Raw genomic sequence first — 12,631 nt, 5'->3', positions numbered from 1 at the left:
ACATGATCCGGCTTTGGCACCGGATCATGTGGCTGAGCGTACGGGGACCGCACCAACGGGTCAAACAAGAAAACGGGATCGGGACGACGGCAACGGGACCGAACGGGACGGGACCGGACACTCGCCGAACAATCCCGCCGAACGAACAATGCAAAACGGTAGCGCGCAGTTCTGTCAGGCCTTGACGCTCCGACGGTCTCGGGCCCGGACAGGCGACGTCTCAGAAGCCAGAAGGCCGCTAACAGAGGTCTGGTCAGACTGATCAGAGATCTGGTCAGTCTGATCAGCAATTTCATCAGCATGATCAGGGTGGGTCCAAGGCGGGCGGTCCACTGGCCGCATATGGGTACTGCCATCGCCGTTGCGCCGCTGGAATACCCAACGAACCACCGAACCCCGGTTCCGCGGGCGACAAAAAGGCGGACGTGTTCCCTGCTTTGACTGTATTTCCGTGCATCTCCGCCACATTTGGGCCCCGGACCAGAGCGACGCCGGCGTCGCCGCGCGCAACACAACAACGGACGCAAACGGCTCGCAGTTTCTGTAACTACGTCACTTCCGGTCCGCTCGTCCGGCATCAGCCTTTGATCTTGCAGCTTTTCGCCGCGCTGCGGCACTGGTCAGTGTAACCAGTGCCTTCCGTGCAAATCGGCCGGATCGATGGCAGACAATCGGAAGGAAGGCTGGTCTGTTCCCGATCATGCGGTCCGCACGCCACCTCTGCCACGAGTGACGTGTGGGCGCCGACAGTGTGCCCACCTGCATCCCAGCAGGGCATGACCGACAGACACGGACGTCCGGACACCGGCACCGTGCAACAGAACGCCCCCACCTGTATCCCAGCAGGGCATGACCGACAGACACGGACGTCCGGACACCGGCACAGTGCAACAGAACGCCCCCATCTGCATCCCAACAGGGCATGGCCAGCAGACACGGAAGCCCGGACACCGGCGCAGTGCAACAGAACGCCCCCACCTGCATTCCAGCAGGGCATGGCCAGCAGACACGGACGTCAGGACACCGGCACAGTGCAACAGGAGAACGCCGCATCTGGACACTGACACAACAGGGCGTTAGCGCCCCACGACACCGGGACATCGGTGCGCTACACCAGGACGTCGAGACGCCAGCGTATCAGGAGACGGTTCCGCCAGGACATCGGCACAGCAGCCCGCCGATGCACGACGGCGTCAGCAGGTCGTCACGTACGAGCGCGAGGACGCCGGGACGGGGCACCAGGACGTCGGCCCTCAGGCCGCCGGTGGGTCGGGACACCAGGGCCCCGCGTCCTGCGCCGGCGCTCCGTCATGCCGGCGCGGCCGCTTCTGGGCGTACCTTTGAACGGTTCCGTCCGGCCGAGGCCGCTTCGGGGCGTACCTTTGCACGGTTCCGTCCGGCTGAGGCCGCTTAGGGGCATACCTTTGAACGGTTACGGTTTGAACGGAACGGTACCTGGTGTCCCGAGGCCGCTTCTGGGCGTACCTTTGAACGGTCCCGTCCGGCCGAGGCCGCGTCGGGGCGTACCTTTGAACGGTTCCGTCCGGCCGAGGCCGCTCGCGTGGCTCCTCCTCCCCCTCGTCGCCATTCTTCATCGTGCGTCGCGCGCGCCACTCACCATGTCCGCGCCGTCCACCCCGTCAGACCAGTGTACCACCGCCGGGCCTAACAGCGCGCCACCACCACCACAACCGTGTCGTGACCGGCGCACGCCCGCCACACCACGCCGCGCGCCGCGACCAACTGACGCCGTCAGCTGACCGGTCGATGTAGGCGGCGCCACCGTCGCGCCCGGTCACGTGGTGCGCGTGACGTCACGGCGACGGCAGACGGAGGAGCAGCGTGAGGATGCGATTGGCGCCGGCGCGACAGCGAGCGAGATCTGAGGATTCGGCGCGGCGCGCTGCCCCGGGACGACGCGCCGTGGGAGGTGAGGAGGACCGGCGGCAGGTGGGGCGGCGTCTGACTTCAAATGGAGTCCAAATGAGTCCGTCGAGTGGAGCGGACTCCGAGCAGCCGACGGCCTGCGGTCGGCGCCGGCTATGTTCGGCTTTTGCGGTCGGTCCCGACTCAGTGAGCCGCCTGGAAATCAGAGCGTCGTGTCTGATTGTTTCTGGAACGCGCCGGGTGTTGTCGTCTTCGGAGGCTTATTTCCCGACAGACATCTTCCGCTCTCATCGATAGGCCGTACAAAAAGGAGCGGACGATCAAGCGCGGGCCGAAAAAGCCGAAGCATGGGTCATGAGTCTGTGCCACTTTTGAGACTGATCTCTCAGCGGTTTGGACAATATTTACTTCAGCACCCATGAAACATTTACTGGAAACTAATCTGCTGTGACGTCCCGCTGTTTGTCGTGAAAGAAAACGTAGAATTAGTCCACTTTCCCAACACGTGACCTGGGTCCGGACCCCAGCGATACAGCGTGGTGGTAACGGCGGTCACGCCCCTGGTGAGGCTGGCTGGATGGGTCATGCCCAGGGGCGATGGAAGCCCTCCAAGCTGGGGGGGGGGGGAGGGGAGGCGATAGCCATTTTTGGTTAGTTCTCAGGCGACGTCCATAGAGCCAACGCAACATACAGAACAACGCTACATACAGATTAAACAGAACACCACTTGGCGTGGAAAGCCAGCTTATTGGTGCCGTCAATGGGCCGGCGCGTCAACACTGACACCAATCGGCCAACACAAGGCTGTTGGCGGGCGGCCAAACGCCCGAGTCACATCACCACCAGCCCCTCGACCACGAGTGCGTCACCGCTCCCGTGACGTCACACGGTAGCCGGAAGCTGTTCGCACAGCTGCCCCCCCCCCCCCCCCCCCCCCGGAAGGCGACGATTGGGCTGTCGGGTAATGACTGCCTGCGCTGCTGATGGGCCCGGGAAAGAGTGCCGTTCAAGGCGCACCGCCGTACCCGGACGGGCTATTACCGCCGTGGCGTCACCCCCCCCCCCCCCCCTGCCTCTCCCTCCCCGCCCGCCGTCCGGCGAACGCGGCCGCCATGACCGGGGTCTGGTCCAGGGGATCCGTGATTATAATGTCGCGATGGGTTGCCAGGGGGTTGGACGCAGTACCTCTTTTGCTCTCAAATGCATCTCAAGAGTGAATATGGAGTGGGAGCCCGAGCGGCAGGAAAGCTTGTGTGGGTTTGGCCGCCTTGGGGAGGGCTAGGCCACCCAGACTCGGAAGAATCGTACTGTTACCTCCATCCGCCCCATTCACTGGGCCCGATTTGGCGCGTCGGTTTTGCTTGAATGTCCTTATTTGCCTGGTATCCGACGCGAGCTTCTGATGTGTCCTACATACTTCAGCTTTGGTGATAACGCCTACGCCGTTTCGGTTAGGAGTCGAGTGGAACAATGCGAGTGACCCCTCAGAATGATTACCCACATCAGTTCTGCGCGAGACATGACGGCCAGCCCGATGTGTTTTTTGTTCTGAGCAACACGTCAGACGGACCTGAGCACACAACTACAGGGTGGACTTGGCGATTTGCAGCTTTACAGATGTACTCCGCTGCAGCGAACTTTGTTTTATCACGCAGTGAAAAAGAGCAGTCACAATTTGTCGGTATATGGAGCACGGTAATACGCTTATGAAGCGTCGCCTAATCGATGATCAGAGCTTGATGAATGGGCCATCATAAGGACATAATCATGCCACGAATCGGCCAAAACGTCCCCAAGGAAAATTCGCTGCCCAAACGGTCCTGAGTTGTGGATGCTAACGAAATTTATTGCCAAATGCAATCCGAATAAGAGCACTCGCGGGACAATACATCTGAGAACAAGGCATGGGCATTTAGAGTAATGAACCGTTTGTCTTCTAAAGTTGGCTCAGCTGCATCAGAATGCGCAGGGGTTATGAAATAAACACAGGCATTTTTGACCATGTGAAAGCAAGGAGTCACCACGCACTATAGTCAGAAAAAGTGGCCAGCCCGTTAATCGCTACAATTATTTCCGGCCAGTTTTTGAATAGTGAAATGAACTATAAACAAACTGATACAGTGTCCCATAACAGGCGCATTCGTTCGGCTGTATTATGTATTTAATAGCCACTCGATGTCACATATTACTTACAAGCGTCATCCAAAACCGCCATACGTTTGAGAACTACCAAAGTTTATGTGCCTTGCCACGTACCGAAGAGGAAGGAACCTAACTTCATTTTGTTGTGGAGCAAGGGGTAAGTTGTGATTCAAAAGAGCACCTTTTCTGGCCCAGACAGACAATACCAGCACCAATTCCTGCATCGTTTTGTGCAGCTAACGTTGACGTAACGTAGCCGTAAGCCCAACTGTAGTTGAAAAGGATATCACGTGAGGGCTACCATATTCCAAAGCACCAATAATAAAAACACTACACGGTTCGACGGGAAAACCAAAACTTTGCGAATGCATTACCGCACTCTAAGTGAGCAACTCGCAAACAAAGCATGTCGTTTAAGAATATGGTGGAATTTTCAATGCATGTCATAAAAACCCTGTTCTTCGGTGGGCCAAATGCATGCCGTTAAGGTACCTTATTCATGCACGCCTCATATAATTGCCGTCAGCGTAACAAATGCACATCGTCTTTCAACAACGAAACGCTTGTGCAACGAAATGCAACGAAATGCAAAAAAACCCTCTCTTTCAGAAAAAAACATCCTTTTCAATGCCATAACGCGAACCTAATGATAACTTTTCCATCCGTCAAACTTAAAATCGTAAGCCTGTCCTCGAGCGCCCACAAATCCGCTGACAGCGGTACTCAGATTTAACACTTCCTTTCAAAACAGGCAAACGGAGCTCAAATGGGGACATTTCGCTTCCGTTGCCTCTTACAAGTCTTCATGAACCAGCCTGTTTATCGCGGAGACGTCAATTGCAGACGCGGCGTGCACCGGAGCAAAGACATCGGCCTCAGGAACCAGATCCGAGCGATCACTGACTGTTATAAATATTTATATTTAATTCAATGTTTCAGACCTTTCACTGTGGAGGCGATACTGTCCATCACCACGGGAATGGGAGGACTTTGCCCACTCTTAACATCTGAAACTTTTGGGAGAGAAGTGAATGCCCTGGTTCCCACATATACCTAGTTCGACGCATCCATACCATTCCGCATACAGGCTGCTGGATTTCCTCAGTTAGCCATGCGTCTCCGTCAAGGGCGGGTTCAGAGGGCCGCGTTTTAAGCATAGCTACAGCTTGAGGGCTAAAATCCCTGATTTTTTAAACACTGATTATCTTTCGCCTCCTTTTGCATCCAGGAATGCTTTAAGAACGAACAGTTTAAAGCCAAGATTGCTTAGATTTTCATCAGTCCAGGAAGAAGTTATTTTATTGCCCAATTTAATCCATCGGTCCAGCTGCCTCACACCGCTTGGACCCACCCTTGGTCTCAGAAAACCCCTCAGCTGGGAGGACATGTTGGCAAATGTGGATGCATTTGCCTACCCAGTAACAATCAAAATATAATTTAACTCCTGTCCATGTAGCAGCATTTCGTAACGTGTGAGGGTAGGTGCGGGGAGGAGCTACACACGAATGTGATGGCCATTTATCGCAGCACTACTCGAGTTAAATCAATAACGCACGTCATCACTCGTTTCTGATGAAGCATAAACATTGCAGCATGTATATTACAACCACAGGCTATATTTTCCAATAAGTTTAACAGGGTATTTGCGGAGCTGGTATTTGGGCACGATTCCTTGCCAGGACCCCAAAGCCACCACTCCAGCAAGGCAAATGAAAACAGCCCACCTCAAAAGCAACTCAAAATTCTGGGCAGGAAAGGTTTTGAGGTGTCAGTAAGGTCGTGACGTGTGATTCGTCATAACACGCAACGCAGTAATGTTGTCATGTTGTGACATGTGGATGGTGCATATGGCTTGTGTTGAGTGGGTCAGCAGGACCATGTATGGTAATTTTAAGAAAGGCAATGTCCAGGCTGACACAGGCAGTTTTATGCCCTTCAATTTGTTTCCATGGATGTCCCTGGCTCCATCTAGATTGTCATATGGTAAACATGTAGTTATTCCTTCAGACACAGATTCACTCATTGCAATTAATGTGGCATTGCCAGTGAATAGAGTATCTGCCTTTTATCTGCCCAGAGCTGCCTCCTGTTCTGCCATTTGCCGGCAGAAACATGTGTCAACAACATCAACAACTGGCATATGCTCCTGAAAACAATAAATGAGGCATGCTGTCAAAATCATACTCTGTTAAAGTCTGGCCTTAAGACCACCTAGAGTGATCCTAAAATTTATGATGAGAGTAGAGCAAGTTTATTATGTTGCTGTTACTGCTGTTGAAGCATGAACAAGCCAGAACATTGTACCCAGTTTAATAATGCATGCATGCTCAATGTGTGACAATGTGGCAACACAGTCCAAGACTCTGTGTAAGTTTCATGATCCAAAATTTCAGACATCCCCAGAAAGCATTACTGTTTAGGGCTTGGAACAGCATCAGTATGCCAACAATGATCTCCTACCCTTAGGAATAATTAGTGCAGTACTACAGTAAGAGTTCCATGCATATACCATAGGGGTCTGTATATCACATCAGTTTGGAGACAGACATTGTCACAATTCCATTTGGCAGCTTCTTGCTTGATGTGTCCAAACATGTACATCTCCTGTGACACCCAATGTACACCATCACCCCTCGCAATAACTAACCAGAACGTTATGAAGAGTGGGATGGTACATGAAATGATGCAGTAACATTAGTTTGCTTTAGTGTTATCTGTACTCTTTGTACAAATCATTTCTTGCACAGCTATTTGTTCACACCCTTCACCATTTGTTGTTTTTTCAACAATTTGTGCTTGTTTACTAATATTTGGTCAGTGACAGGTGAATAAGGGGCCAACAGTGTTCTAGGTTGATTTCCAACAAACTCTGCCTAATTATCACAGCCACTGTATGCACCATTGTATGCAAAAGCAAATTGCAAGGTAAGCTCACCATGATAATCATGACCACAGAACATCAATACATGAACTTTACTCTCAAGTTGCAGACAAGGTGATATCAGAAGTATGGCCATGGACTCTTACCTTATTGAAACTTCATTTTCCAAAGCGTGGTGGCTGGCACGATGCATCCAGCATCTTCACTCAGCCAATATTCGGACACAACTGCATGCGACTGCCGAGACTGCTGCCGAACGACCGTCCAAATTCAGATGTTCGTCATTATTTGAAGTGGTGACACCCTCATAGAACCAAATCCGGTGTCGAGATTCACCACCTTCACGCGCCTCCAACACCCGAAGCCCTCGCACGGCTTGAAAACACGCACACAAATTAAGCACACCCCAACGCAAGAACACTAACGCTTGCACCAGCGCATCAACAGTGTCCACAACTCCGTTGGGATGAGGTGGGATAAACTGCGCCACATTGCACTACAAAGCGCCATTAAAGACGTTTATGGCGCAAAATGTACGCAAACGTGCCTCTGCCATCTATTGTGTAAATCATAAGCAGAGCTTCTAAATTTCTGGGTATAGCCTGCGCTACTATCGGTTTTACACAGTAATGCGCTGTACGATCCCGCTTATTTTTTCTTAAAAATAGTGATTCAGGGGTGTGACGGTCAAAAAAGTGACTTTTTCAGCCCGCTCATAGCCACCCCACCCAACATCCATGAGGCACTACTTGTACCTAACGCTGTGTGTAATAGAATTGTGAGCGGGGCTTACTAAGAGAGCTATGATCAATGATATGGCCCAGCTCGACAGATACACCTTTTGAAAGCTCCTGTCTTGCACTCATAGATTTCAGGTAAATATAACTTTCAGCAGCATGAGTCGCAATAAAATAACACGTGCGTCGTCTGGATTACTAGGCGTCGGCTGCTGCTTTTGAAAAGCTGCTGAAAAGCTGCTCGAAAGCTGTTTTTGTATGCGGGTTCTTCAGGCAACATTGCATTATTAACATGATTATACACTCCCCGTTCAATTCACAGGGAAAAAGACGACTTCCAAACTACCTGAAAAACCCAGAGAGCACCCGTCAAAACTGCGTCCAGACGTCGATAGCCCGGTGACACAGCGAGATGAGATTAACAAATTCTAACGGGACAAAAGCCAATCGCACTTGCCAAGGTGCGAGGGGTGTGCGCATGCGGTCAAGCATTTTTCAGACGGTGAATATTTCAATGACTAATGTTACATCTCACCAACCAGAATAGATGGAAAAGTGAAACCAACTGCGAGGTGCGCGCGGACGCAGGGTCGTAGTTTTACGGAATGAGTTCAGGGAGAGGGTGGCTGAACAGGAAGAAAATGACGAAACCTGACTCCAAAATTACTGCAGCAAACGATTTTTCCCTCGAATTTGACACACTTTATTATGAAAGTTAGAGGCCGGAGCTCAAGATGGGGTGGGAGCACTGGAACATCCCGAGCTGAGCAGGATGAGGGAGGGGGGTTGACGCACCCATGTGCAAATGCACCGATCACATACAACTCACTGGCGGACCTCGAAGTTGTCAGATCCAAAGGCATGCCAGTAATCGACCGCAAATCAAGCGATGTCACCTTCTCAAAACCAACCTTGGGCACAAAACGTTGTGGCCTAAGCCGAGTTCTGTTAGGCATTGAAAATTACACTAGCGTATAACCCTGTTTATTGAACCAAAGTGCAGCTAACATATTTGATTTTTGCAATGTTTTGCAATGCTTCTTTAGGATTATGCAATACCAGGACATTACGCGCATAGAAGCCGTGGGCCACGTCCCTCCTTACCGACGTTTTGGCATGTGGGCATAGGTTTTCTATATGCAAGCGACTTAATGTTGTCAACTGAAAATTTCAAGTTGGAACATACAGGGGCATTAATTTTTGTAAATGTTTGGGGGGTCTGAGCCGATGGTCCGACCACCTACCCCCCCCCCCCATCTTATCAACGGATTTAGCCCATTTTACTTTGAGGAAAGGTAATCTAAAGTTTCGGTTTTGTATTACTACAAAACTAGTTTTCAATTTAAGCGGCATGGAAGTCAAGCAGGGGCGGATTTGGAGGGAGGGCTGCTGGTGGCACGTGCTGGTCGGAAAGTAAAAGCGCCCCTCCAGAGGCTACCTCAGGCAGCCAAAGGCACTCTTTCATGGCGGCCATGGGTGGCGGCAATCATTTTGTGGGGACGCGACAGGGTTAGTTATGAATGACTTAAGTCATTCGCGTACTCCGGAGCTTTTGAGTTTAACCTCGCAAACCTTTGCGCGTCTTATGGCCCCAGGTGTATTATGTTTATTGCGTTGTTTATCCGCTCAGTAGTTACGACTTGTTTATCTCGGTGAGAGTAAATACGACTTTGTATTACGAGGGGGAGTGTTTTTGTGTTGGCATGCGCACTGCTCTATACGACAAGCATATACGTATGTTTTTCTTATATGACAAAGACATATGTATACACATATATGTATTGTGTCTATTGGGCGTTAAACATTTGGTAACATAAACGGATCCAGTTGCGGAGTTTGGGGCTGGCCAAATTACGCAACCTGCTCCATTTGGGCCAAATTACGCAACCTGCTCCATTTTCATTCTTGTCCTGCGATATAAAGCACAGAGCCACGTGTTCAGCAGTGCTGCTGTATTGAAGTTACAATTCTCCATGACTCGCGGGGGCGTGCGAAAATTTAGGCCTTAAGTCGGCATTGTACCATATTGTTATGTCATGGCATCAACCATTGCAGTCGAGAGCGTCACCAGCTCAATCATGCTCATAAAGACTCAATCGCTTTTAACAACTCAAAATGAACAATTCATATGAGCCAATACTTGTATGGGACTGAGGCTAAAAGCAAGCTGCTTGAATCAGATGCATAAAATGCGTCGCACAGTTAGCGGTGGAGAAAACTTTGTTGCAACTGTGGTGTATAAAATGTATGCGCTGTTCATAGGACCGCTAACGGCATGTGTATTATCAAATTGTTATTTCGCGCCTGAGTTGCGCGTAAATTCCGTCCAATGGATGTATGTCATACTATATAAGCCAATTTAGTTTCATAAAGGCTAGGTCTTCATCAGCATAACAAATGGAGAAGTAACCAGCCTACAGCGTAAGTTGGACTTAAATGCGCAAAGTTGCTTATTATTAAATGGTATCATTTCCAGCAGCACACGGAGAAGCATTTCTTTGTTGCAGACTAAAAGTTTGATATAGTCCCAAGCTGTTAAATTCTTCATAATCGTAAAAACACGGCCGAACCAAGAGAACACACGGGCATCAGAATTTCAGATGAAGCTCACACTTTCCGCTAATGTAGCACCGAAAAGTATACGGGATATCAAAAGCAATACGGTTGCTTCAATTAATGGCGTCATGCATGCGTTCGTCCAAAGCTTTGCTATGCTTCGGACTGTTTTCTGGGTCACATGTGATACGCCTTGAAAGCTATAGTTAGTAAAGGGGCAGTTGATAGGCATCGCCCTTCTCCGAACCAGTAGGCTGCAGTGCCTAAAATGCACGTGAAAAGAGCTATATTGCGGCGCAGACACGCCAGTCGTCGTGGCGGAAGCCCATCATCAAGCCCATCATCTAAAGCGCTGAAGTTATACTGAACATACTTGTAACGTGGCGAAGCGCGCGGTGCTTCAGAATAAGTGACCGTATATGGCTCGTCAAAGAGGGCCATTCGGCCCCTGGCTCGGTGGTGTTAGCCTGGTCACAGAGCAGCCGTCAGACGTTTAGTCTCATGACACGGTGAAGGTCGTTTGATGCTTTTTGGAGAAGAGGCCGAAGTCCAGCGGATCCGTTGAACGTGCGTTACAACAATGTGATGGTGGATTCGGAGTGTTAGCAATAAACTATGCTCAACACGGAAACAGGTAAAAGATCCGCCGCACCACAATTTTCTTTTTTGCATTATTTCTGATGCATTTTGTAGCTGGACAGCGCCAATAATCTGAACTAGCGATGCCTTCTCCCTCCCCCCCCCCCCCCCCAATCACTTGGCATAAAAGAGGCCACGACGCGGGTGAATCAGTGGCATCAATATGACGTTTCGGTTGAGGGAGAAGAGATGTCTGGGCTTTCGTTTGATAGGCAAAAAACCGTCAAATACTAAACGGTCCAACCTCATGCCGAATATTACCCGCCATTTGGGGAAATAATTCTGAGGTTACGGGGTCCAGTTGACCCGCTGCAACATTCATGACAACGCCACTACGAGGATCATAGAAGGTAATATTTGTCTAACCTTGGTCTGCGCCTGTAGGATCATAGAAGGTAGCCTTTGCGTGACGGTAAACACTTGTCTGCGCCTATCTAGCCTTCTAGCCAAAAGATATTGGAGGGGAGGCAAGCCAACAATAGGGGGGGGGGGGGGGGGCATGGCCCTCACAAAAAATACAAATCGACACCCGTGGACACATACAAATAAGTAGACCGAAAATATACCACGTTGTTACGTAAAACGAAAGCTTGCATGCACCTCCAGTGCGCCAAACTCGGCTTAGTCGGCAGCTAGCACCTCCGGTGCGCCAAACTCGGCTTAGTCGGCAGCTAGCAGCCCCGGGGGTCTTCAGCGACGATCTTCTGCGGCTGTTCACGGCCATGGTCGTATGCTGCTGAGCATCGCGACTAACATCAACATCCCCACATCATCGTCAGAAAGCACATCTTTGCGGGCATGTAGCTCAGAAAATGGAGGATCTTGGGCCTTAAGAAGGACAGGACTGTGACCTGCATCGATGATCTTCAAGATGGCTATTTCAGATCAAAATCCCATAAAAAATGTGGAACACTACCTTTAAGAGCCTTGAACAAAGTGAAGCTATCATGGTGTCATGGTGAAGCTGAAGCTGACAAAGTTACTCACACCGTGACAGCCCAGTGCTTGGAGAGTCGTCTTCATCGAATCCCGTCGGCGGGCCTCGGTGATGATCCTGGCCCCAAAGTGTGTTACCCCTTGCACTCTGCAAGTGCAAGTGCACTCTATGCACTTGTGCACACAAGTGCACTCTGGTCAGGCGAAACGCTGCAGCCCCACCCCAGACCAAGAGGCAGTACAGGAGATGGTGAAATGTGAGACTGAGTAATGAGTTAATGAACAACGCGCGTAAGGTGGCAAAAAAATTCGCGCAGGCAGACAAAGATGGAGTTGCACTTTTTGACAACTTAAGATATGTGCATCTCCCAGGCACGGATACTTTTGATAGCAAACCCTAGCGTCTTTATGGACGGCGAAGGGCCTAATCCGTGCCTTGCAACGTCGAGGTGACAGGATGGCGTTTTCTTCAGCCCTTGTGGAAGCCGAGAGGGGGAAGGGTGGCTTTGGTGGGATTTATTTTAAGGGAGATGGATGTGAAGTAAGATTGAATAATTGGATGTTTTCCTTCTGTCAGTACCTCCAAACAGATAGTTTATCAGGATGAGTGCGGTCTGGCATTTGGGTATCATCGGTGTAAGCATGGGCAGGAGACGCTACACGTGGGTGAGAGAGGTGGAATGGAAGGTAATTCGTCATGATGCTGAAAAGGAAAGGGCAGACCAAGGACTCCTGAGGGACATCATGAGTTAGCGGAAGAGAGGGAGAGTGAGAGAAAGAGAGAGGGGAGAGAGAGAGAGAGGGGAGAGAGAGAGGGGAGAGAGAGAGGAGAGAGAGAGAGGAGGGGAGAGAG

At 50.6% G+C, this 12,631-nt stretch overlaps 1 protein-coding gene across 1 annotated transcript in view; it reads right to left on the bottom strand.

Moving 5' to 3' along the window:
• The window catches only part of LOC119114825 (uncharacterized), a 112,029-nt gene extending 110,317 nt beyond the window's left edge, over positions 1-1,712 (bottom strand). Inside the window, exon 1 of the mRNA XM_037238876.1 lies at positions 1,528-1,712. Within this exon, the coding sequence (XP_037094771.1) occupies positions 1,528-1,595 (68 nt within the window). The 5' untranslated portion in view covers positions 1,596-1,712. The remainder of the gene's footprint in view (positions 1-1,527) is intronic.
• Between the last annotated feature and the right edge of the window lie 10,919 nt (positions 1,713-12,631).

Source organism: Pollicipes pollicipes, unplaced genomic scaffold (assembly GCF_011947565.3).
Source record: "Pollicipes pollicipes isolate AB1234 unplaced genomic scaffold, Ppol_2.1 Scaffold_1600;HRSCAF=1878_pilon_pilon_pilon, whole genome shotgun sequence".
NCBI lineage: Eukaryota > Metazoa > Arthropoda > Thecostraca > Pollicipedomorpha > Pollicipedidae > Pollicipes > Pollicipes pollicipes.
The sequence above is the reverse complement of the archived record's forward strand: the minus strand, read 5'-3'. Positions and strand labels throughout refer to the sequence as shown.